Genomic DNA, 21,848 nt, shown 5'->3' on the forward strand with positions numbered 1-21,848 from the left:
AGGAAGTTCAAAGTTCCCTCCCTGGAATCTCCAAGATAGGGTTGAGAGAGACTCCTGCCTGCAAAGAAGCCACTGCCAGTCTGTGTAGACAATACTGAGCTAGATGGACCAATGGTCTGACTCATTAAAAGGCAGCTTCCTATGTTCCTATGTAAGGGGCACAGTTGGGTCAGACTCATGTATTTGCTGCCTCATTATTGACTTCCCCACAGGCATGTCAATGGAATCACCCAAAGAGATAATCGATAATTCATTTCTGCCCCAGTTATGACTGGATGCTTTACTTCAGTAAAACCTCTGATATGTGTGTGTGTGTGTGTGTGTGTGTGTGTGTGTGTAAATAAATTTTTTTTGCCTTCCTTCCCACCCATCTCTTATCAGGCTGTCTATCAATCAGATCAATGCAGTGACGATTGGTGGCTGGAAACAAACAACGTAGAAACCTATGAACATTCCATAGGGCGCTTTTTCTCCCGGACTAACAGCTATATGCAGATAGAGCCTGTGTTGGAGGAACTGAAATGTGACCAGCAAAGACCTGTCACTGTGCATTATATCCTGAACAAAGATCAAGATGGGGATATGAGGACCTCCCTAGTTAACTTCTATTATGTTGTAAGTGTGTAAAGAACAAGTTGTTTTCCCATGTCCTTTTAACTTTCATTGACTATTTGACCAGAGAGGAATCATCTGCAGTTTAAGAAATCCAGACATTGCTTCACTAAAGACTCGTATCTTGGAAATGGGCATCACTGAACCCTATTTGTAGAATCCATGTGTTAAGCACTTAATAGAATTTCAAGTGTTGTACAAAGTATAAAATGCACAGGCCGTTCCCAAAATGACTAACAACGAAAGGGGCTTTGCAAAAGGAGACAGAGCATAATAAACTGCTGCTTGTAACGTGTTAAAATTACATAATGACTATTACTAGCCATACTCGCTATGCCATTATGGGAGTGCTTCAGTGCACCGTAACATAGCCATGGACTACGCTAGCTCACACGTGTCCAAGCGGACCTCTTAACATAACCAGGTAGTGGAACAGCCACTGATGAAGAAAGTGGAGCCATGTGGTGTTGGTTTCTGCTAGGTCAATGAGGAAGGCCTCACTTTCTCATCCCTCCCTCTCATGACTGCTGGATGGAATAGCAGCAGATGGGAAATGAGCCCTGAGCGAGTTAAAGGAGTTGGGAACAAAACTATCACCTTTGTTCACCATCACCTGAAGCATCCACAAGCCACAGTGCTGTGCATCGCCTGTGCAAGTAGCACTCAGATTAGCAATGAGATCCTGAAGCAGGAGTCGAGGGGCAGCAGAGCTGTGTGGAGAGAACAGGGGGTGGAATAATGGGAGCATGGTGTCATGGGGCATGCCTTGGAACTAAATGAGTAAAGAGACACCTTTCCAAGTGGTGATTCTCTTATATTTAGCAGGGGGAGAGCAACTGGCCCTATCCATCCCCAGCACAGCATCCTTCCAGTGGCTGTTGCTGGTATCTGCTTTATGTTTCTTTTTAGATTATGAGCCCTTTGGGGACAGGGAGCCATCTTATTCATGTATTATTTATTTTTCTGTGTAAACCGTTTGAGAACTTTGGTTGAAGAGCAGTATATAAATATTGGTTGTAGTGGTTTTCCAAGTCTGCAGGAATTTGGAAGTTCAAGGTGTGGCCCCTTCTGAGGCTGGAGTGGGTGGTCACATGGCTGCTGCACATGTTGCAAGAAGGGGCAGAAAAAGGGTCCCAGTCCTTTGCGACTGCCGCCTACTGCCCTCATAATCTCCTTTGCTTCTGCCTTGATGTGCTCTAACTCCTCAGTAGCAGTGGCAGCATTGAGCCCCTACACCACTCCATTCTCCGTCCCTGCTTCCTGACAGCAGTAGGAAAGGAAGACCTACAGAGTGGAGCAGGGCTCAGTGCTGCACCAGCTGTTGCTGCTGTTTGGGGAGTTAGAGCACAAATGCCTTCTATTTGGACTAGCCGTGCGAGTGCCACTCGAAATCATTTCCCCTGCCATGGGTTGCCTACCCCTGCCTTAGAGGCATGGTCAGTAGACTCCTGAGACACTTGATATCTCCATGTGGGTAAGAAGGGAAACCTAGGTGAGAATCTCTTCATAACTGTCTTGCAGTAAATGTTCCTCACACTACAGTGTTCTATGAAGCATTTTGTGTATTATATGGTTTAGCAACCTCATTTCTTGGCTTCTTCCTTGCACACAGATGATAACCAAAGGCAAAATTGTTGAAGGTGGTAAAAAGCAAGTCCACATTCAAAGTAAGTATACTGATTTTCTGTTTGGAATGTGTATGTACTGCTTTTCACCAAAAAGTTCATGGGGCTTTACACAGCAGAAAACTGAAAAAGTGGTGCTCCTTTGAGACAAGGAATCAATCCTTTAAAACAAACAAACAAACACAACATTAGCAACAGCCACTGAAAAGGACACTATATGGAATGAATAGGGACATTTTCTCTCCCTGGCTAAATAGAAAAAAACTACCACTTGAAAGATGTCTCTCTGGCCATTTAGAAGGAGTTAACTTTTGCTGGTAGAACATAGCAAAATAAAGGTGCCTATATGTTTATTCCTGTCTTGGAGACCACAAGTAGTGATGTGCCCGGACCGGTCCGGAGGCCATTCTAAAGGCCTCCAGAATGGTCCGGACCTGGGTGGTTCGGGGTTTGGGAGATTCGGGTGGGGGGTTGCTCTAAGAGCGCGGGGAGGGTTTACTTACCCCTCCCGCCACTTTCCCCCTCCGTCGCCCGTAGTTTTTCTAGTAATTGGGGTGGCAGGATACCTCCTTGCCGCCCCTTCCTCTGTTTCGCTTGAAAAGGAGACGTGAAGCACGCGCACGACGTGTACGCGTGCAGAAGACTTCTGGTTGCCTTTTCAAGCAAAACGGGGGAAGGGGCGGCAGGGAGGTATCCTGTTGCCCCAATTACTAGAAAAACTACGGGCGACGGAGGGGGAAACCTTCCCCCTCTCTTAAAGCAACCCCCCCCCACCCCAGTGCCGGACCACAGTTCAGCAGTTCTGTGCATACCCCTAACCACAAGCACTAGGTCTTTAAAGTGATTCCTAGCAGTTCACTTGCCCTTGAACTCGCACCACTTATAAACTTTAGGATTAGAATGATAGTTCTCCACAGTTACTTCAGTGTCTGATGTGGTGGTGTCCAGCAACAACTCTTGTGTGATTAGGTTGGATCAGTTCCAGTTTGTGACTCCTGAGGATGTGGACGAGCTGATTGGAACGGTGCGGCCTACCAACTGTTCTCTTGACCCTTGCATGTCATGACTTATACCATCTGGCAGGGGGGTTGTTAGAAAGGCCTGGTAGAAATTATAAATGCATCTCTGAGGGAAGGTAGGATGCCTCTTTGCCTTAAGGAGGCAATTATTAGACGACTTCTGAAGAAGCCTACCCTGGATCCCTCAGAGTTGAGCAACTACAGGCCGGTCTCCAACCTTCCGTGGCTGGGTAAGGTAATTGAGAGAGTGGTGGCTTCCCAGCTCCAGACAGTCTTGGAGGAAATTGATTATCTTGACCCATTTCAAACTGGCTTTCAGGCTGGCTATGGGGTGGAGACTGCCTTGGTTGGCCTGATGGATGATCTTCAGTTGGGAATTGACAGAGGAATTGTGACTCTATTGGTCCTTTTGGATCTCGTGGCGGCTTTCGATACTATCGACCGTAGTATCCTTCTGGAGCGTCTGAGGGGGTTGGGAATGGGAGGCACTGCTTTACAGTGGTTGTGCTCCTACCTCTGGCATGTTCCAGATGGTGTCCCTTGGACTGCTCTTCTTCAAAATCTGAACTTTTGTATGGTGTGCCTCAGGGCTACATATTTCATCCAATGTTGTTTAACATCTACATGAAACTGCTGGGAGAGATCATCAGGAGATTTGGTGCAGAGTGCTATCAGTATGCTGATGACACCCAAATCTGTTTCTCCTTGTCGCCTCCCTAAATGCCTGCCTGGAGTCGGTGATGGGCTGGATGAGGGATAACAAACTGGGACTGAATCCAGATAAGATGGAGGTACTCATTGTGCAGGGTCGAAACCTGAGAGACAATTTTGATCTGCCTGTTCTGGATGGGGTTACACTTTCCCAGAAGGAACAGGTATGCAGTCTAGGGGTGCTTCTGGATCCAAGCCTCTCCTTGGTGTCCCAGGTTGAGGCAGTGGCCAGAAGTGCCTTCTGTTAACTTCGGCTGATACACCAGCTGTGTCCATTTCTTGAGGTGAATGACCTCAAAACAGTGGTACACCTGCTGGTAACCTCCAGACTGGATTACTGCAATGGGCTCTATGTGGGGATGCCCCTATATATAGTCCGGAAACTACAGTTGGTCCAGAATGCGGCAGCCAGGTTGGTCTCTGGGTCATCCCATATTAAAATATTGTTTTAAACATTTTAAATTGTTATGTTTTAAACTTCTTGTTTTTGTTTTAACTAATGTTTTACTTTTTCTGTTTTTATTTTGTTGTAAACTGCCCAGAGACATAAGTTTGGGGCGGTATAAAAATATGTTAATTAAAAAAAAAATAGTCACAAAATGACTGACTGTTACGTAACTCAGAGGTGGGCACTGGGCAGCTTGGGAACTCCTGGTCTTAGCTGAAGTAGCTTTCTGGATATTTGTTTTCGTTCCTCCCCTTCCAGCCAACACTGCAAACGTGACTTTTCTTCCTACCTTGCTTCCACACAACCAAAAAATGGGAGCACACACCACTCCCAAACCTGGGTAGAACACAGTTTTTGATTGTGTGAATGACCTCTGAGAGTTTCACCTGGGGGAAAGCACAGGTTGTGAAGGACAATATCAATCCCACCCAATTATCTTGCATATCCATTTCATAATAAGGCTGCATATTGTGCCAAGGGCTCTCCAGTTTCCCTTTGTTCTTGGCAGCCATTTTGCTAGTAAAGTAAAGTTGTGCTGTCGAGTCGGTGTTGACTCCTGGCAACCAGAGAGCCATGTGGTTTTTTCTGGTAGAATACAGGAGGGGTTTACCATTGCCATCTCCCACACAGTATGATATCATGTGCTCTTCCTTTATTGCTGCTGCCTGATGTAGGTGTTTCCCATAGTCTAGGAAACATACCAGTGGAGATTTGAACTAGCAACCTCTTGCTCCCTAGGCAAGTTACTTACCCGCTGCACCATTAGGTGGCTAGTACACTTTTTGCTAGTACATCAGCTTTAATAGATCTCTGCTCTTGTCTCCTGCTTTAATTTTATGTTCTTCCCCACAGCTGGACGATATGGCAGATTTTCACTCCCACTAAGCATTAGTCAGAAGCTGGCTCCAAGAACAACCTTGTTGGTTTACACCCTGCATGATGAGTTGGTGGCTGATAGTATCTCTTTTGTGGTTGAAAGGTGCTTCAGAAACCAGGTAAGAGCTCATCAGTTTCTTTCCCCCACATCTTAATGATTAGACTGGCTCCTAAGGGTGTGTAGCGCCATACTACTAAAATACTAATCTTCCTACCAGTAGGGAGTAATGAACCAAAGCAACCAAGCCATAGGGGTCCTAGGATCCTGACCTTACTGGTAATGAATAGAAGAGTTGCAAGTAAGATGGCACTTGCAAAAGAAAGACAAGGAAGGCAGCCAGAAAAGCCTTTATTGAAACGATTTAACCATTCTGTGGGGCTATTCACACGACCAACAAAAATTGGGCTAGCAGAGGCTAGCCCGATTTTTGTTGGCCGTGAGAACCACTGGGCTCGCAGCCAAGCCTGGTGGTTCTGGAGCGGCTAACTCGCTCCTGTAGCCCACCCCTTAGCCCGCTAGTGCTCAGCAAACCCGGGCTATCTGCTCTTGAGTAGCCGTACCGCGGCTCCGCGCCACGGCTACTTGCGAGTAGACCCCCGACTGGGAGGCTTAAAAGCAGCCTCCCGGCTCGGGAGTCTCCCCAGTATGCCCTGTGCACTCACACAGGGCATACTGGGGCTTCCGGGGGCCGTGTGGCCCCCGAGCTCCCCAGGCCCCGCTGGCTCCGTCTCGGGGCCGGCCATCATGTGGGCGGCCAGTCCGGCTGCCCAGGGTTCCCTCCCCACTCGTGAGTGGGGAGAGCGGGCTTAGCCCGCTCTTCCCACTCACCGGAAAGAACCGGGTCTCACTGATCGTGAGACCCGGTCCTGTGTCTGCTGTTACAGCTCTAAGGGAATTGGTGAAAGGAAAAAATAGAGAAGGGTATTCCACAGTGTAATGGTTAAACTCCAAGAGGCTGTTCACACACAGAAAAGATCAGGCTAAGGCATCCAAGCCCCATCTTTGCTGTGCATGTGAACCATTGAGAGCCATGTGGCTCCCAGCAATGGCCTGGTGGCAAACCCACCTCTGGAGCCCGCCACCAAATGAGGTTAAGGGAGGGCATGCTTTCTTAGCCCCATTTTGTTGATCATCTACAAGCACCCAGAGCTGGGAGACTGCAGGGCTCCCAGCAGGCATCCCGTGGGGGTGGGAGTGATCCCCATAATGCACTTGCTGGGATATCTGGTGGGATGGGGCAATGCGTCCTGGCCCCAGCTCTCTGCTGCTGCTGGGGAGAGCTGGAGTCGGTGTGGGAGCGCAATTTGCGCACCCAGCACAAACAGGGCAATCGTATGTGGGGGAGGTAAGGTTTTACAGCCTTCCTCCCCTTGTGCCCCAAGCCCTTTCTCATGGATTGTGAGAAAAGGCTCCAAGTGTTCCAGAGGTAGGGTTTAGTGAATGGTAGTGGTTACACCTCTCCTATTTGCATAGTGCTTGAAGCAAAATGATTGGAGACCTGCTTGGCAAGGGGGACCTCCATGTGGCTAGACTAAATGTTGTGGCCAAAAAGCATGAAGTGGCTCTTTGGGCCAGTGGACAGAGACCTGCACAGCCAAAGGCCTCTGGGGACAACTCTCTCTCTCTCTCTCTCTCTCTCTCTCTCTCTCTCTCTCTCTCTCTCTCTCTCTCTGCTAGCTGTGAAGTCTCGCTTCCAAAGTTCCGACTCTTGGACTGGGGTAGTTTATACCCTAAATGGATTGAGAATAACTAAAGATTTCTATAGATTTGTCCCTTATGCCTTTCAGAGGGGTGAATGTGGGAGGAAATGTGAACAAAAGAATGTCCTGGTTATTCTCAGCTGCTGGAGTCAAGGACATCTCTATGGGTTATCCTCCTCATGTGCTCCTAGGCAGGACTATGGTAATTTGCTAAAAGAAACAGATGCCTACAAGAACCTGAGGAGAATAGCCCCACCTCAGTTCTTTCAGTCCTGCATGGCTCCAGGCTCTCTCTTACTACTTACCTTTCTTTTATAACCAGCTTAAAAAACAACAACAACCCTTTTGGATTTATTTTCTTCTTAGCCAATCCCTAAAATCCTGATCCTTCCCCCCTCCTTTTCCCCTTGCTATGGAACACGCAGGGAGGAGTAGGATGATCCTGGTTCCTAAAGGGAAATGGCAGGGTGTCTTCCCCGTGGCACCAGAGCCCCGGGATCGCCTCCTCCAAATGTTTCCCAGCTGGCCACGAAAATGCCACCAGGCAGGACCCCTGATAAGTCCGCAGCAGGTTTCCCGACTTCGGGCCGCGAAGTTCGCAGCACAGTGACCCAGCGCGCCTCAGAGAGAGATGGAGGCCATGGAGGCTTCAGGAGTGTCCTCACTTCTTGCACACAGTTTTGCCCAGCCTCCCCCCACCAGAGGTCCTGGGCAGCAAATGAAGCCTCCACATTGCCCATTACATCGGGCGTGATGCCTGGCAATCAAAATGGCTCCTGAAAATGGGAGACTTCCAAACAGCTCATTAAAATGCAGGCCCTTTCACCAGCCATTCCAGGGGGCAAGATGGCAGCCAGGAGCACTTCCAGGACCAGGGGAGATTTCAGCAGTCGATAAGACCTCTTCTCGTAGAGAGTAACCCCTCCGCGGCCCCCTCAGAGTCAGTCTACCAAAGGCAATTCCCCCTGAAAGGCAGGCTTGGTTCAAAAATGTCATTACTGATACCATTCAGCACATCAAGCCTCAAAAGAAAAGTAAAAAACGTAAACAGGTGTCCTCTTCTTCTGAGGATTTATCATCATCTGAAATCAGTAACCCATCTCCTAGAAAGGCAAAGCGAAATAAAGATAGGCTGCCGCCCTGTAGGACCAGGCGCCAGCGGGTGGAAAGAGGAGGGAGGGGTAAGTGCACCCTCCCCCACCCATAAAGTGAGACACACACACACCCTCCGCCTTCAAACTTTGAAGCCCCCCAGTGTTTGAACGTTTTTAGAGGCCAGTAAAAGGGCCTCCCAACAGGTTTGTGCACATCCCTACTAGTAAGCTGCTTTGACCTCAGGTGAAGACTCGGTCAGAAGAGCCTTTCCTTTCCTATATTAATTCAATCACCCAGGGGCAAGAAATCCTTCCTAGCTGGAGGGTAGCAACACTTAATATGGAATTCAAATTTGGGTCAAGTGTTTGTTTATTTTATCAAATTTTTATACCACCTCATACATACATCTCTTGGTGGTGTACAAAATTTAAAATATTTAAAAGTCAACACAGATTAAAATACTCAACACAATAGAAACAATAGCATAACAGTAATGAAAACAATGAAAACAAATCATTAAAATTATTAAAATTCTAATTAAAAGCCTGTGAGAATAGGAGAGGGTCTTCCTGAAAACAAACATAGGAGATGCTCTTATTTCAGTAGGGAGCATATTCCAAAGTCCTGGTGCAGCCACAGAGAAAGCCCGGTCCCGAGTTGCCACCAGACGAGCTGGTGGCCACCCTAACCGGACCCCTCCAGAAGATCATAACAGGTGGCAGGGATTATGACCAAGGAGGCACTCTCTGAAATAGCCTGGATCCAAGTGTGTTCTAGCCAGGTATGCATAGTTTGGGACTGGCTGATTCAGTCATCTTGGATCTCCACATACAATCATTGGAGATCTGTAGTCCACAGGTATCAATAAGGAGGGTAAAGCGGGGGGGGCAGTTTGAGCCAGGCACTTGCCTGCACTCGCGCCTCCTTTCACAACTCCATTTCCCCCTTTCAGTCTTTGGTTCTGTACAATCTAGACCTGGGGTCCTAATTCTGAATGAGAGACTCCTAGGGGTGAAGTGAGCTAGAAAGGAGGTCTGTTCCAACAAGATACTGTTCCAACAATATACTGTTGGCCATTTAAATGTATGATAGCTGCCATTTTGGAATAGGCTGGGTGGGCGAGATAAACATCTGACAAAAAATTTCCATCCACAGCAGATAGGTGTGGGAACCATAATATGAAGAATAAATGGTCCTACTGAGCCTATTCCTCTGCAGGAGATCTCATTTCTCTGATCAATTCCAGGTCAGTCTGCAGCTCTCAGAGAAGCAAGTACTCCCTGCATCCAATGTCGGCCTCTACCTCAGTGCTGCTGCCAATTCCTTATGTGCCTTGAGAGCTGTGGACAAGAGTATCCTGCTGTTGAGTCCTGGAGCAGATCTGACTCCTGAGAGTGTAAGCCTTGTGTTTTCTATGCTTCTTGAACCCAGAGCCATTCAGTGTTGGGGTCTTGCATCATTAGGAATGAAGGAATGTGCAATGGAGCCATTCATCCACTAATCTGCCTCTAGAAATTATCTTCCTGTGTTGTACACAAAGGTATAATCCTGTGAGGAGAAACACTAGAAAATTCTCAAGAATGTGATTTAAAATGGAGAATGGGATTTAAAGTTTCTGCAAGGAATGAAAAGAGCATCCTGGCTTCAAATCTATCTCAGTAAGTGGGCCTGCATAAGGTACATCACACACACACACACACACACACACACACACACACACACACACCCCTTCCCAGCTATAGGATGGAGAGAAAAATGCTGTAGTCTGCTCTGTGCTGCCATGTGGTGGTGCTGCCACACTGGCTCACATACATGTGCACTGCCCACATATGTATCTATGCTTTTAGCTTGAGCTGAGAGAATTAGCACAAAAAACAAACTTGCAAGTGCACATAGAAAGAATCACAATCTGGAAACGGGCAAATGCCAAAATTAGGATGTCCCCAAAGAAGCAACAGACTTGACAAGACTTTTTGAAACAAGGTTGATTGATAAAGCAGAAGCAGAATGCAAGCTGTAGTATTTGGCAACCTTGCTACAGTAGCAGTTGCACAGGGAATGAAAGCATCTCCCAGAGCCTCAAGAAGGAGGAGCAGGGAGTGAGAAAGGACTCCATTAACCTAACAGTGATGTTAGGATGTGGGCAGGAGGAGAAGGGGAAGGGAGATGTTGAATGGGGAATGGAGAGAGAAGACCCATTTGTTACCAGTCCCTGTCTGTAGTTTTGTGTGCTGTACCAAAAGGGAAGACTTCTCACCCCCAGGGAAGATTTAGGGTTTTACCAAAGGGGAGCAAGGAGAGGCATCTGAGTGCTGCTGTGGCACTCAGGTTTTACAGTGCTGCATGTGCCCACAGCTTAGCAAAAGGAGCACTGGGGTTCTCAGGAGCAGGTATTGGCTTATGACAAGCCCTCACAGAGAATAATCCAGTCTCAATTACTGCTATCTAAGGGTTCCATTCTCGGGTTTCTGCTCGGGAGTCTGCAGGGCTCTCTTGCAGTTGAGAATAGAAATAATCCTTGATCAGGCCCACACAAACACCATTTCAGAGGCTCAGGGCTTCAAAGATGTCCAGGGCAGTGCAGAGCAAGGTGGGTCCTGCAGCTGTTCCACACAAGGCGTGTTTACGTTTTGGACTGTGTGGTACAGTCAACTCAGGGGCTGAGCAGCCCAGTGATTTGGTGTAAAGAAGTGTCACCCACCCAGCTAGATGGGTCTCCTGGACAATGACAACAAATATTTTCTACCTCTTTTCAACAAAAGTTCCCAAAGCAGTTTACATAGAAATAAATACTACTGGAGCAATAGCTTTCAGCCTGCACTGCCAGACTCCTGCAGCAGGCTGTGATGATTCCCAGGGTTGAGGAAAGCAGGAACAGGAGGACACATGAGGAAAGGCAGACCTTTTGTGAAGTTCACTATGTATGATTCTAAGGAAGGAAGACTCTGGGATCCAACGAAAGGTGTAGATGTGGCTGTGTCTATTCGGAGGAAACACAGAACCAAAGAGTTCTATTGTGTTTGTGTCCAATTTGTATAACTGGTTTGGGTTGGCCTTGATTTCATTCCAGGGTGCCTGAATAGGTTAAAGGCTACTCCAGCCTCTCATTCTTGTTAGTATTTCTTTGCTTGCCAAGCGTTTGGGTTCACTCGAGGACACACATGATTCATTAAGGGTGGCTTCCCCACTGGTCAAGTGTTTATTGCAGGCCTGCTCAACTTGGGCCCCCAACTGTTTTGGACTACAACTCCCATAATCCCCAGCCACAGTGGCCAATATCCAGGGATTATGAGAGGTGTAGGCCAACATCTACAGGAGGGCTGAAGCTGAGCATCCCTGGTCTATTGGCATGGCATTGCCAGCTTGATCTAGGCAGAGGATCTTAAGCAGAGGCCAGCTGCCTCTATGGCACCAAGGGCTGAGCTGCATGCCAAGGTGAAGCCAGAGTTTCCCAATGAAAGAGAAGAGGTTGTCTGCCAATAGTGAACATAATAATAATTTAGGGGGTCTTGCTATAGAACAAAAGGCTTTACTGTACTGCAGTAGTTTGGTGCTTTGAGCACACTTTGTTTTATGAAACTGAAGCCATGCTAATGAAAGGATGGAAACATTTTGTCCATGATGCTTAAGCATTCTCAGACTTCTCTTAAAGCTTGGTGGCATCCATCTCAGTGTCTGCTTCTAGTAAATCACTGTCAGTGCAAGACCAGCACAACCAGAACACTTTCCTTATTACACATGTTCCCTTTTCTCCCCAGGTGTACTACCAGTTTCCTTACCTTGACTCTTATGGTTATTACTATAACGGGCTGAACCTGGAAGACTACCCTGAAGAGCCATGTGTTAAGCAGAAAAACACCTTTTTTGATGGCATGTACTACATACCTGTGAATGTTACCAACGATGGGAGTGTCTTTGATATTTTCAGGGTATGGTTGTTCAACATTATACTTCCTTTTTGGCCTTGTGTTGCCACCTTTACGTTTTTGTGGCAGCTTCTTTATTACCAGAAGCCATACTGAAAACCGCACAAGCTAGAAAGTTGTGGCCAAATTGCTCTGCAGAACTTTGTTTCAGTAGAACATGTTCTGTGGTACAGTTACAGAATTAAGTCAGAATGTGGGTTTGTGGCAGAGAGAATTGTCAGGTTAACAAAATAAGTGCCAGGTTTTGGGTGACCCTGGGACAAAGTTTCCTCTGGATCTCTGAGAAGAGAGGCATCTTCTCCATGGCTGGGAAAACTGGATGCCTCATCTTTCTGGGCACCCAGACTTCCAAACCATGCACATCAGCATGAGACATCAGCTTTCTTGTGCACGCCTGTGCTCCCGTAGATATAATGTATTCAGTAACTGACTAGAACTTGCTGCCAAGATATATTGATGCTCCTGAGGAATAATTTGACCATGATCTAAAAGTGTGGGGCAGGGGGGATGAGATGCCTGACCGCCCTTCCTAAATAGCACTTAGCAATAGCACTTACATTTATATACCGCTCTATAGCCGAAGCTCTCTAAGCGGTTTACAATGATTTAGCATATTGCCCCCAACATTTCTGGGTACTCATTTTACCGACCTCGGAAGGATGGAAGGCTGAGTCAACCTTGAGCCCCTGGTCAGGATCGAACTTGTAACCTTCTGGTTACAGGGCGGCAGTTTTATCACTGGTACAGCTCACCAAGCAGGGAGCCCATACTACCTTGCTAGATCATGAGCATATTATCAATGGACAGATCTTAGAAAATGTAATATTGTTTTGTTGACTAATGAGAAAACCAACATGTATCTGTTAATTTTTAAGAACCTGGGACTCAAGGTTTTCACCACCTCTAAACTACAGAAGCCTGTTGTGTGCAAGGATGATTTTGAGTGCAAGAGAATCTCCACCACTGAGAAACCTGATGTAGGAATTGGTGGGTATCAAGATGGGAGAAGAATGAGATGAGATCTATCTCGGACTACCTATTCCAATCCCATTTTACATTATACTAGCACTACTAATATAGCATACTAGTGCTATTAAAGATGAGGGGTTGTTCCAGCATTCTGTTGGTCATAAAATAAAAACTGTCTGTCGACTCTACCTGACCATATGCATCAACTAGGTGGCAAACACCACCCTTCCAAATTTAGTGCAGATCTATTGAAAAATGGCTTACTCAGCGGTTTAAATAGCGATCCTAAAAAGGGACACATCACGCATTTGCTATTTTTTGCCATCAGATAATGTATCTTATTTTTTATGTCCTGTCAAAATGTTCAGGTATAATGCCATGTGCTTAAAAAAACCACAATCCAGTTTTTACCAAAATCCACAAACCACAATCCACAATCCAGTTATTGGCCTTTGTAGTCCCCATAATAGGGTAAAATCAATTTGAGGCATTTATCCATCTTGCCCACTGAGGGTTCTGAAATCAGAATTGGGACGGGCAAGTTCTGGCAAGTGACTTCCTGGTGTTAAATGTTGCTGCTTGATAAGTGGAATCAAACAGCTCTTTGCTTGCTTCCTGCTTCCTTTGCTTTTATGGGATTTTATTTTACCCCTGCACTGAGTCAGCAACCATGGGCCTTGCAAGGCACGCAGAGTGGGGTGAGGTGGCAAATGGAGGCTAGCAAAATAGCAGGTGCCCTTGCAAGGGGACATCAGGCAGTGGCAGCAGACTGCCTTTGAACATGGACTTTCTGCTTCCAAGAGATACTGCCTATAAATATAGAGGCTCTACTTAGCCATCATGGGTAAGAGCTACTGTTAAACTTCCCTTTTCCACAGTGCCCAATAGATGTCCCTTTCCAAAAACCCTGCAAATTGTGTCATCCAAAAACTTTAGGTTTAAGATGAGAATTAAGAAGTTTTCAATTGTCACTCATGCTCTAAAAAGCATAAAAACTTCAAGTTAAGGTGTCCACCTTTTCTGTACCATATAAGTGATAAAACCCTTGTACAGTCTCATACATGATCCTTTTAAAAATGAGGCTCTGCACATCCACACTTTGCTTTGGTCTTTCAACTCAAGATTGGTCTGGGGAGGGATGCAGCCAAGCATAAATTCAACAGGTGCAGTTTTTTCAATTACTTGCTAGAGAGGCCTCTAATTTATTTTCTGTCTGATGCATCTTTAAAAGTACAGTGCTTCCCCCAAATGTATAGTAAATGTCCAGCCAGAAACTCAACAGGTCCACAATCCAGCTACAATAACTTCCTGCAGATATACCTGATGGTTTTCTTTCTGAACTCTCCCTTATGTGAGTAGATTCCATGCCCTTACTCATGAGAAATTTGCAGGTAGGTCTACCTTTGAGAAAGGAAGTAAAGAGTGCTTCTTTCAGGATATACTTGCAAGTAAGGATGAGTGAAGATGTGACTTCATTGGTAAGAGTGTATCTCTGCTCATGAGTAGTTAGCCTTACTCATGAATGTGACCTGTGAGTTGGGTCTATTCACAACCAAGGATGCAAGGATTTCTCAGGAGTAAGGCTGTGGATCTACTCACAAGTAAGAGCATGGGGTGTGCTTGCAAATAAGGGTGAGGTATATTCATATGTTAAGGTGTGGGTGCATGGAGCCCCATTTCTAAAGCAGCACAATATACAAGACTGCACAAAGAGTCTATAGCTTTTATGGTGTGGAAGTTAAGATGGGCACCTTAACTTGCAATTTTCACACTTTGTAGAGCAAGTGTGACAACTGAAAGCATTTTAACTCTGCTTAAATGGAAAGTTTTTTGGATGACTGACTATAAAGTGAAACTACCAGTCAGTATGTTTGTTTCAAAAAAAAGGCAGGTTTTTTCATTATTATCTATCTAAAAGGTCTGAATGATCTTGTATTGACTTGTTGTGAAGTACTTTATAACACAGGTCAGCCAAATTTTGGTACTGAGACTTTAAAATAAAGTCTCTATATTCTCTATCAAATACCAAAGGAATAGTGACATCAATCCAGTAACTCTCATGAGTTTGGATTCTGTATGCTTGTGTTCAGAGGAGTTGCATGGAGATTTACAATAATAAGGCCTGTTGGGACAATACTCTGAGCCGGCCCAGGCGAACATGGGGAGGAACATGGATGCTCATGTCTCACTCTCGGACCCATCATGCCATTTCCTAAAGACACTGTTTTGCCCAAATTTTAAAGAAGGATTTGAAATGAGCACAGAGGAGCTGTTGAGATGAATGGCCCTGTCCCTGCACAGTTAAACAATGGCGTGCTGAGTAAGGAGGAAGATTTGCACAGCCACACTCCTCTCCTATGCAGTTTCCTGAGCCAGCTGGGTGTACTGTCCACAAAGAAAAGTAGCAGTGGCTATTTAATCCACTTTCTGACCTGACAAACCATTGAACAGGTCCCACCCACCCTCGCCTCAGGTGGGATATTCTGAAACCTAGGATTAAGAAACTGTCCACTAATGTCTATATTGTCTTGGGCTCCTTTTTTCTTCCATTTCTTAGACAGCCTGGTTTGTTGTAGTCTAACACTAAAATCGGACTTTAACTCAAATTCATCTACCACCACCTTAACATGTTGCATATTAATTGCATAATTTATGGCCTTCCTGTAAACTGGAGATGTCAGTCACTGTGTTAAGCTGTCTTTCTCTTAATGGGACTCCAGACGTAACCCCACACTGGGAGGGGGGGGGGAAGCTTAAAGGAACAAGCAAGGGTCAAAAAGCATGGGATGAGGAGGATTCAGTTAGGGGTCTGCACAGAACTGTTTTGGGTGGTTCAGTTCGAAATCGAACTGCACTACCGGTCCATTAGAACCACCCGGCAGTTTGGTTGGCTATGCTTGTGAAGGGGAATCTAGTAAGGTGTTGAGAATTATCTCTGGTAAAAGATACCCTTCTATTACAGCAGAGTGCACAGAGGCAAAACACAGCGGAGTCTGACCAGGCATGCGTGTCTGCTAAGAGCCAAAAGAAACTTGGAGCTAGTTCATAGTTTCAAATCAATATAAGGAGTCTTTATTGGAGAACTCCATTCTAGATAGGAAAGTGGAGAGATATTCTCTCTAATCTGTCTAGCTAGCTAGATGCAGACAGATGCTGTCTGCATCTCTGGGCACACTTGCTGCAGAGAGAGGCAAGTGTGTGTGTTAGGGAGGAGAAGACAGAAGAAGAGGAAGGGAGGCAGGAAGGAAGGAAGTCCCTGAGAGTAGCAATCGACATATCAAAGGGATAGTGTCAGAGCAGTAGAGAGGAGGAATGACCAGTGTCTTGACCCCTCTAGCCCTCTGACTCACTAGTCTGTTCCCCTCTGTCATTGAGACATGAGGCAGCGCAGAGTCCTTCACTTCCAACATAAGGATTCCCCTTTACAAGCAAAGGGGATGCCTAACTCTAAAGGGGTTGAAAAGGCAGCTGGGGCGGGGGGAGGCGAGAGAGCACCTTACCAGTGGTCTGGTGGTGGAAGCAGCTTCTCTAGACCCCACCAGCACTCTTGCCCCGCCCTGCCTGCGGCAGCCCAGTTCCAGCCTTCACACATGTGTGGAGGTCATGCAAATGGCCTTCGTGCATGGGTGAGTTCTGAACTCCCCTAGATTCAGCTCCCTCCTTCCAAACTGCCTGTGCTGCATTTTCAGTGTCTTCCCTTCCTGTCTCCTTCTTTGACACGGAAACAGTGGGATGGTTAAGTCCTGTCACTATCTCATCTCATGCCCTCATTAGTTGGACCCACATTAATATAGCAGCCCCAAAGTCTCTGACAAAGTTGAAAAATTACAATCAGATTCAATTCTGAAGGTTGCAATTATAGTTCTGCAAAAGCTGAGGGTCCCTTGGAATGGCAAGGAATGTCTCTGAACCATACTGATGCAAGAGAATCATTGGGGCTGCCAAGAGGAAGACTCTCCATACGTTCAGTAACGTTAATACTCAATATAAGTATCCTGGATCTGAAAGATCGCCTCTTGCCTATCTTTTAAACATGCACTGCATTTTTGTCAGTAGAACTTCCACCAAGGCACCTAAATTTCTTTCTCCATTATGACTTTTCTTTGTTTCCTAGAAAGCAAGGGAGGTGCTGCTTTTGGTGACCGTTTTGGTGCTACAATTGAGACAGTGAGGACTTATTTTCCTGAAACTTGGATCTGGGATTTGGCTCCGGTTGGGTGAGTCTTTCTACCATTCTTTCTAGTTTTATTTTCCAGTTTCCCATTTAAGGGGTTTTGTTCTGGGGTGGGGGAGGAGATACTGTTCCTCCTAGGAACATTTTCTCAACCTCATTTAGTTGGGGAATAATTTCTAGAGCAATTGCTTCATTAACTTGTTCTTAGTTGCAAATTTCACTATTGAATACTGGAGTATTCAAAAATACTCCAGTATTTTTTTAAAGACTATTAAAAAAAAATCTCCAAGCATCTACATGTTTTAAAAATACTATATAGAGTATGAATTGAATCCATGAACAAGTTTGGGTTTTGATGGTAAATCAATCTGGAATATTCAATTGTAATCTTAAATAGCTTTTGGGCATATGTATGTGTTCAGTATCAAACTGGGGTGATCCCCTCTGATGTAGTGGATAGTAACAAACTTAAGCTCTAGTGGCAAACACCCACAGAAAGCTTCTATATTTTCTTCTCTGCCTCAGTACTACTGGTATGACCAATCTCTCTTATACTGTGCCCGATACTATCACGGAATGGGAAGCCAACGTGTTCTGTGTGAATGACAAAGTTGGATTTGGCATCTCGAGACCTGCTTCCTTGAGAGTTTTCCAGCCATTCTTTGTTGACATGAGTATGCCCTATTCAGTGATCCGAGGGGAAATCTTCTCTCTTAAAGCCAATGTCTTCAATTACCTGAATGGGTGCATTGAGGTACAGTATGACCTATTTCCAGTTCCCATTCTTAAAGTCTGGTCCAAAATGTAGCAACAATACAGAAATAAATTATTATAGTCTCATTACAGAAATATTTATTTATACATACAGGTGAACCCCACTATCATTTGTTTCGTGAAAAATCACCAAGGGTGTGTGTTTTTTAAGAAGCGACAAATGGCTCCTTTTCTGAAAATGGTGGCTGGAAATGACCTCAGAAGGCATTTCCAGACACCCTGGCACCATGGATATGTGAAAGTAACCTCCTTTTAACCATTTCCCCCCACGTATGCTGAGGTTGGGTATCATTTACCCAACCATGGATATGCACAACCGCAGATATTGGGTCCGCGAATAGTGAGGTTTGCCTGTACTAGTTTGACACGCAAAAATGCAGATCTTAAACTCTTATTTTATCTGAAATGTTGGCCTCTTGTGATTAAAGATCTGAATAATTGTCTTCCCTTTTATGAATTTGTAGTCATTTTCTTGTGTTTTGTCCTGTCCTAGGGAGGAGACTCTGGTGATGAAAGAGCTAACCTTAAAACAGTAAAGCAGATAAGATTGGACGGAAGCGGCAGGGCTTTAGCTTGGAGTGGAATGACAGCTTGTTTCAACAAGATCTCAAGACCTCCCCTAGTCTGGTTTCCTATCCCAGGGTCTCCTCCCTCTGCAAAAAAATAAAGATGTTTCAAGAGACAGTGTTTTGTATATGGAGCTTTGCATCCCACCACTAACTCTGCCAGGGGTGGCACTATAATTAGGTCAGATGGGTTCAAAGAACCTGAGCCACCGAGCTCCTGGGAGTCACCTGGCTGACCCCTTGTGCCCACCCCCCATGGCCAGTGGCCTCATTTCCCAGTCAGCTTTGTTGTCATCTGAGCATTTTTCTTTATGTTCTCCCTGGCTCCAAAAGAGGACAAAGAAAAGAGAGAAAAAGAAAGAGAACAAAGAAAATATCCAGCCAACTACAAAGCTAGCTAGAAAATGAGTTGGGGGGGGGGAGATCTGGCCCTCTGGGTTCTGGCCACACCTCCCTGCATGTGATGTCACATGCAGGAGGCGTGGCTGGTGCACGAGAGGGGCCACCAGCACTGGCGGATTAGTGCATAGGCAGAGGAGGCGTCTGCCTGCGGGCGACAAAATTTGAGGAGCGGCGGCTCCTCAAATTTTGCTGTGCCTGAAAGTCCCCCTCCTACCTCCTTTACTTTTTAAAAAAGCTGCAGCAACGGTAATAGCTGTGGGGGGGGGGGGTTTAGAGGAAATTCCCCCTCCTTTACTTTACTTTTATTTTTAAAGGCAGGGCAGCACAGTAGTAGCTGCTGCAGGGAGGGAGAGGGACCGGTGAGGGGAAAGTTCCCCTTTTTGTTGCTTAGAAGACCACCACCGCTGCCACCACCACTGCTGGAGGCGGGATGGGATGGGGCACTGCAGAGGCTGGCTTCAGGGAGGGAGAGTTCCCTCTCTTTTACCTTTAAAAGACCACCGCTCACAGTGGCGAGCTTAGCTAATCTCCTTCCTCCTCCTGAGTGAATGCTGCACTCAAGCTGAGGCTCCGCCTCCCGCTCTGCTATAGACTGCAGCAGAGCTATAGAGTCTAGAGCTCTGCTGCAGTCTATAAGCACAGAGACTGCAGCAGAACTCTAGACTCTATAGCTCTGCTGCAATCAATAGCTATGGTTTTTGGCTTCATCTTTGGCATTTAATTTTAACTTAACTGTCTCAAGTAGCAAAGCTGAGGAAACGTCTGAAACCTCTTATTAATAAAACTGGCCGTACTGTTGGTCTGATTTGGCAGGTGGTAGGTCCTTACATCTCCTTGGTTCTTCCTCTTTCAGATAAGTGCTGTACTAGGAGAGTCCCCAGATTACAAAGCAGAAAATCTGTCATCAGGCGGCTTTGCAAGGATATGTGCTAATGAAAGAAAAACCTATACCTGGACAATTACCCCTCAGAAGCTGGGTAATCATTTCTATTCTTCTTCTGTAACACTTTGCAGTCTTCATCTGCCTTGAGGGCCAAACTAGACAAGTCACATAATGCGCACTCTGTACTTTCATGTCTGTGATTTTCCCTAAATGCCCGGGGGCGGAGGGTCTGATTTGAGATCAAAAGTGTGGCATAGGAAGGGAGTGGGGGTTTAAACCCCCCCCCTCATCAGGTTGGCCTTCCTGCAGCTTTGATTTCCCCAGAGAGGGAAGCTCCTATTGGTACCATTCTGGATCGGGACCACTGTGGCTGTGTTTTAAGGGGGTGGGGTGGGGGACCTCCAAGGCATGCAAGTACAATACATGTGTCAATGACTTGTTTCGTTTGGCCTGATTCCCCAGTAACTTTTTTTCTAAATTGCTAAATTGCTAATTTCCCTCCAGAACAAATTAGTTACAAAACAGAAACTCCCTAATGATCCTAATTCTTCTTCTTTGTGTGTTTGTGTGTGGGGGGATGATTTTATAAAATTAATCACATTCTTGTTTGTTTGTTTTTAAATGCCAGTTGATGCATTTATCTGAACTTGCAGCGTGAAACAGCTAAGATGTCTTTGCATTGTTCTCTAAGCTTAAAATAGGATTTGTTCAGGATTGATTATCTTTATTCAGAGTTGCTGAAAGGTAGACAGTATTGTAAAACTGAACCCAGAATGCTAAAGAGGACCCCTCTTTCCTAATGTTCTCTCCATAAAAATATGGCATTTGTATTAATTTCTACTTTACCATCTTTAGAGGAGTGCTTCTTCCACCAAGAAATGGGAGACTAGCCCAGCAGTGGGGTCTGTGTCAGGGCCTTGGTAGGTGCCTGATCACACTGGCCCTGGATGTTGCTCCTGCCCCAACCCATGTGCAGGTTGCTCAGCTTTGGGTTCCTTTAGGTTTGTGTGTGTTTTGCGGGGTCACCCTTGCATATTAGTAACAGTGGGGTGGGGGAATATGCTACCTTGATGAGATGCAAGAATCTTGTGCACAATCACATCAAGCTTGTGATGTGACTGTGCACTACAGAAAAATAATGTAGATTGTTAGTATTAATGGGCAAGCAGATTAATATTTCTCCAAAGAAAATGAGAGCTGCAGCAAAATGTGCATATACAACACTCTGCATGAAAACTAGAAATTAAAAGATCTAACTATGGAGGCTTCCTAATGCATAGATTCCACTTCAGAAATAAGATCATGAGATATGGAACTCCAAGAACTAGGGGGAGTTTTGGATGAGGAGAATGTCTGAAGTATTCCTATGAAAATTCTACAAACCTTGATTCCATTTTCCCCTGTGATTCATGGTAGAAGGGAACAAATCTCTCTCTGGAAACGAGCTTAAAAAGGTCTGCCATAGAAAATGGCAAGGCTTCAGAAGCACCTCGGAGATCCACAAATGGAGACCTTCACCACTGTGGTTAGATGTATTGTCCTTAACCTTCTCTGATAGATGCTTGGTCAGTTTCACTTGCAAGAAAGCCCTTCTCTGATGAGGAGATTGCAATGGTTCCCTCAGCAGCCACACTTCTCACACATTCTGCAGCTGACCTGCTCTTGAAGTTTTCAGAGCCTCAGGAAATTCAGATGCAGAAAACAGCATTAAACAAATGTCTCTGGAAAAAGGAACATTTTGGAAAACATACCTGAGAGACTACTGGCTAGCCATTCTTGATTTTTTTCTGTATATTCTGATCCATTTCCAGTGACACACACACACACACACACACACACACCCTCGGGACAATAGAGAACAGGTGGATTCCACCATGGCAGTCTCTAAAACATTCTGAAGCACTGCCCTTATCTGCAAGCATACCCACTTGTATCCGGAGGTTTTTATCAAACTATCCATCTTGAGCTCCTCCAATGGATTAATTCCCCTTGAAAAGTAATGACTTGAATAAATGCATGTTCATTGCCATGTCTTGGATACAGAACACTGCTAATGCATCCTGCAGT

The 21,848-nt window shown here is 45.6% G+C and overlaps 1 protein-coding gene across 2 annotated transcripts in view; it reads left to right on the forward strand.

The window, feature by feature from the left end:
• LOC128347971 (ovostatin-like) overlaps positions 1–21,848 on the forward strand; it is a 92,188-nt gene that overhangs the window by 25,565 nt on the left and 44,775 nt on the right. For both annotated transcript variants that reach the window (XM_053303368.1, XM_053303369.1), the window contains 9 exons: positions 382–615; positions 2,225–2,279; positions 5,268–5,410; positions 9,334–9,483; positions 11,846–12,016; positions 12,889–13,000; positions 17,097–17,199; positions 17,682–17,910; positions 19,752–19,875. In XM_053303368.1, the coding sequence (XP_053159343.1) occupies positions 382–615; positions 2,225–2,279; positions 5,268–5,410; positions 9,334–9,483; positions 11,846–12,016; positions 12,889–13,000; positions 17,097–17,199; positions 17,682–17,910; positions 19,752–19,875 (1,321 nt within the window). The remainder of the gene's footprint in view (positions 1–381; positions 616–2,224; positions 2,280–5,267; positions 5,411–9,333; positions 9,484–11,845; positions 12,017–12,888; positions 13,001–17,096; positions 17,200–17,681; positions 17,911–19,751; positions 19,876–21,848) is intronic.

This window comes from Hemicordylus capensis, chromosome 2 (assembly GCF_027244095.1).
Source record: "Hemicordylus capensis ecotype Gifberg chromosome 2, rHemCap1.1.pri, whole genome shotgun sequence".
Taxonomy (NCBI): domain Eukaryota; kingdom Metazoa; phylum Chordata; class Lepidosauria; order Squamata; family Cordylidae; genus Hemicordylus; species Hemicordylus capensis.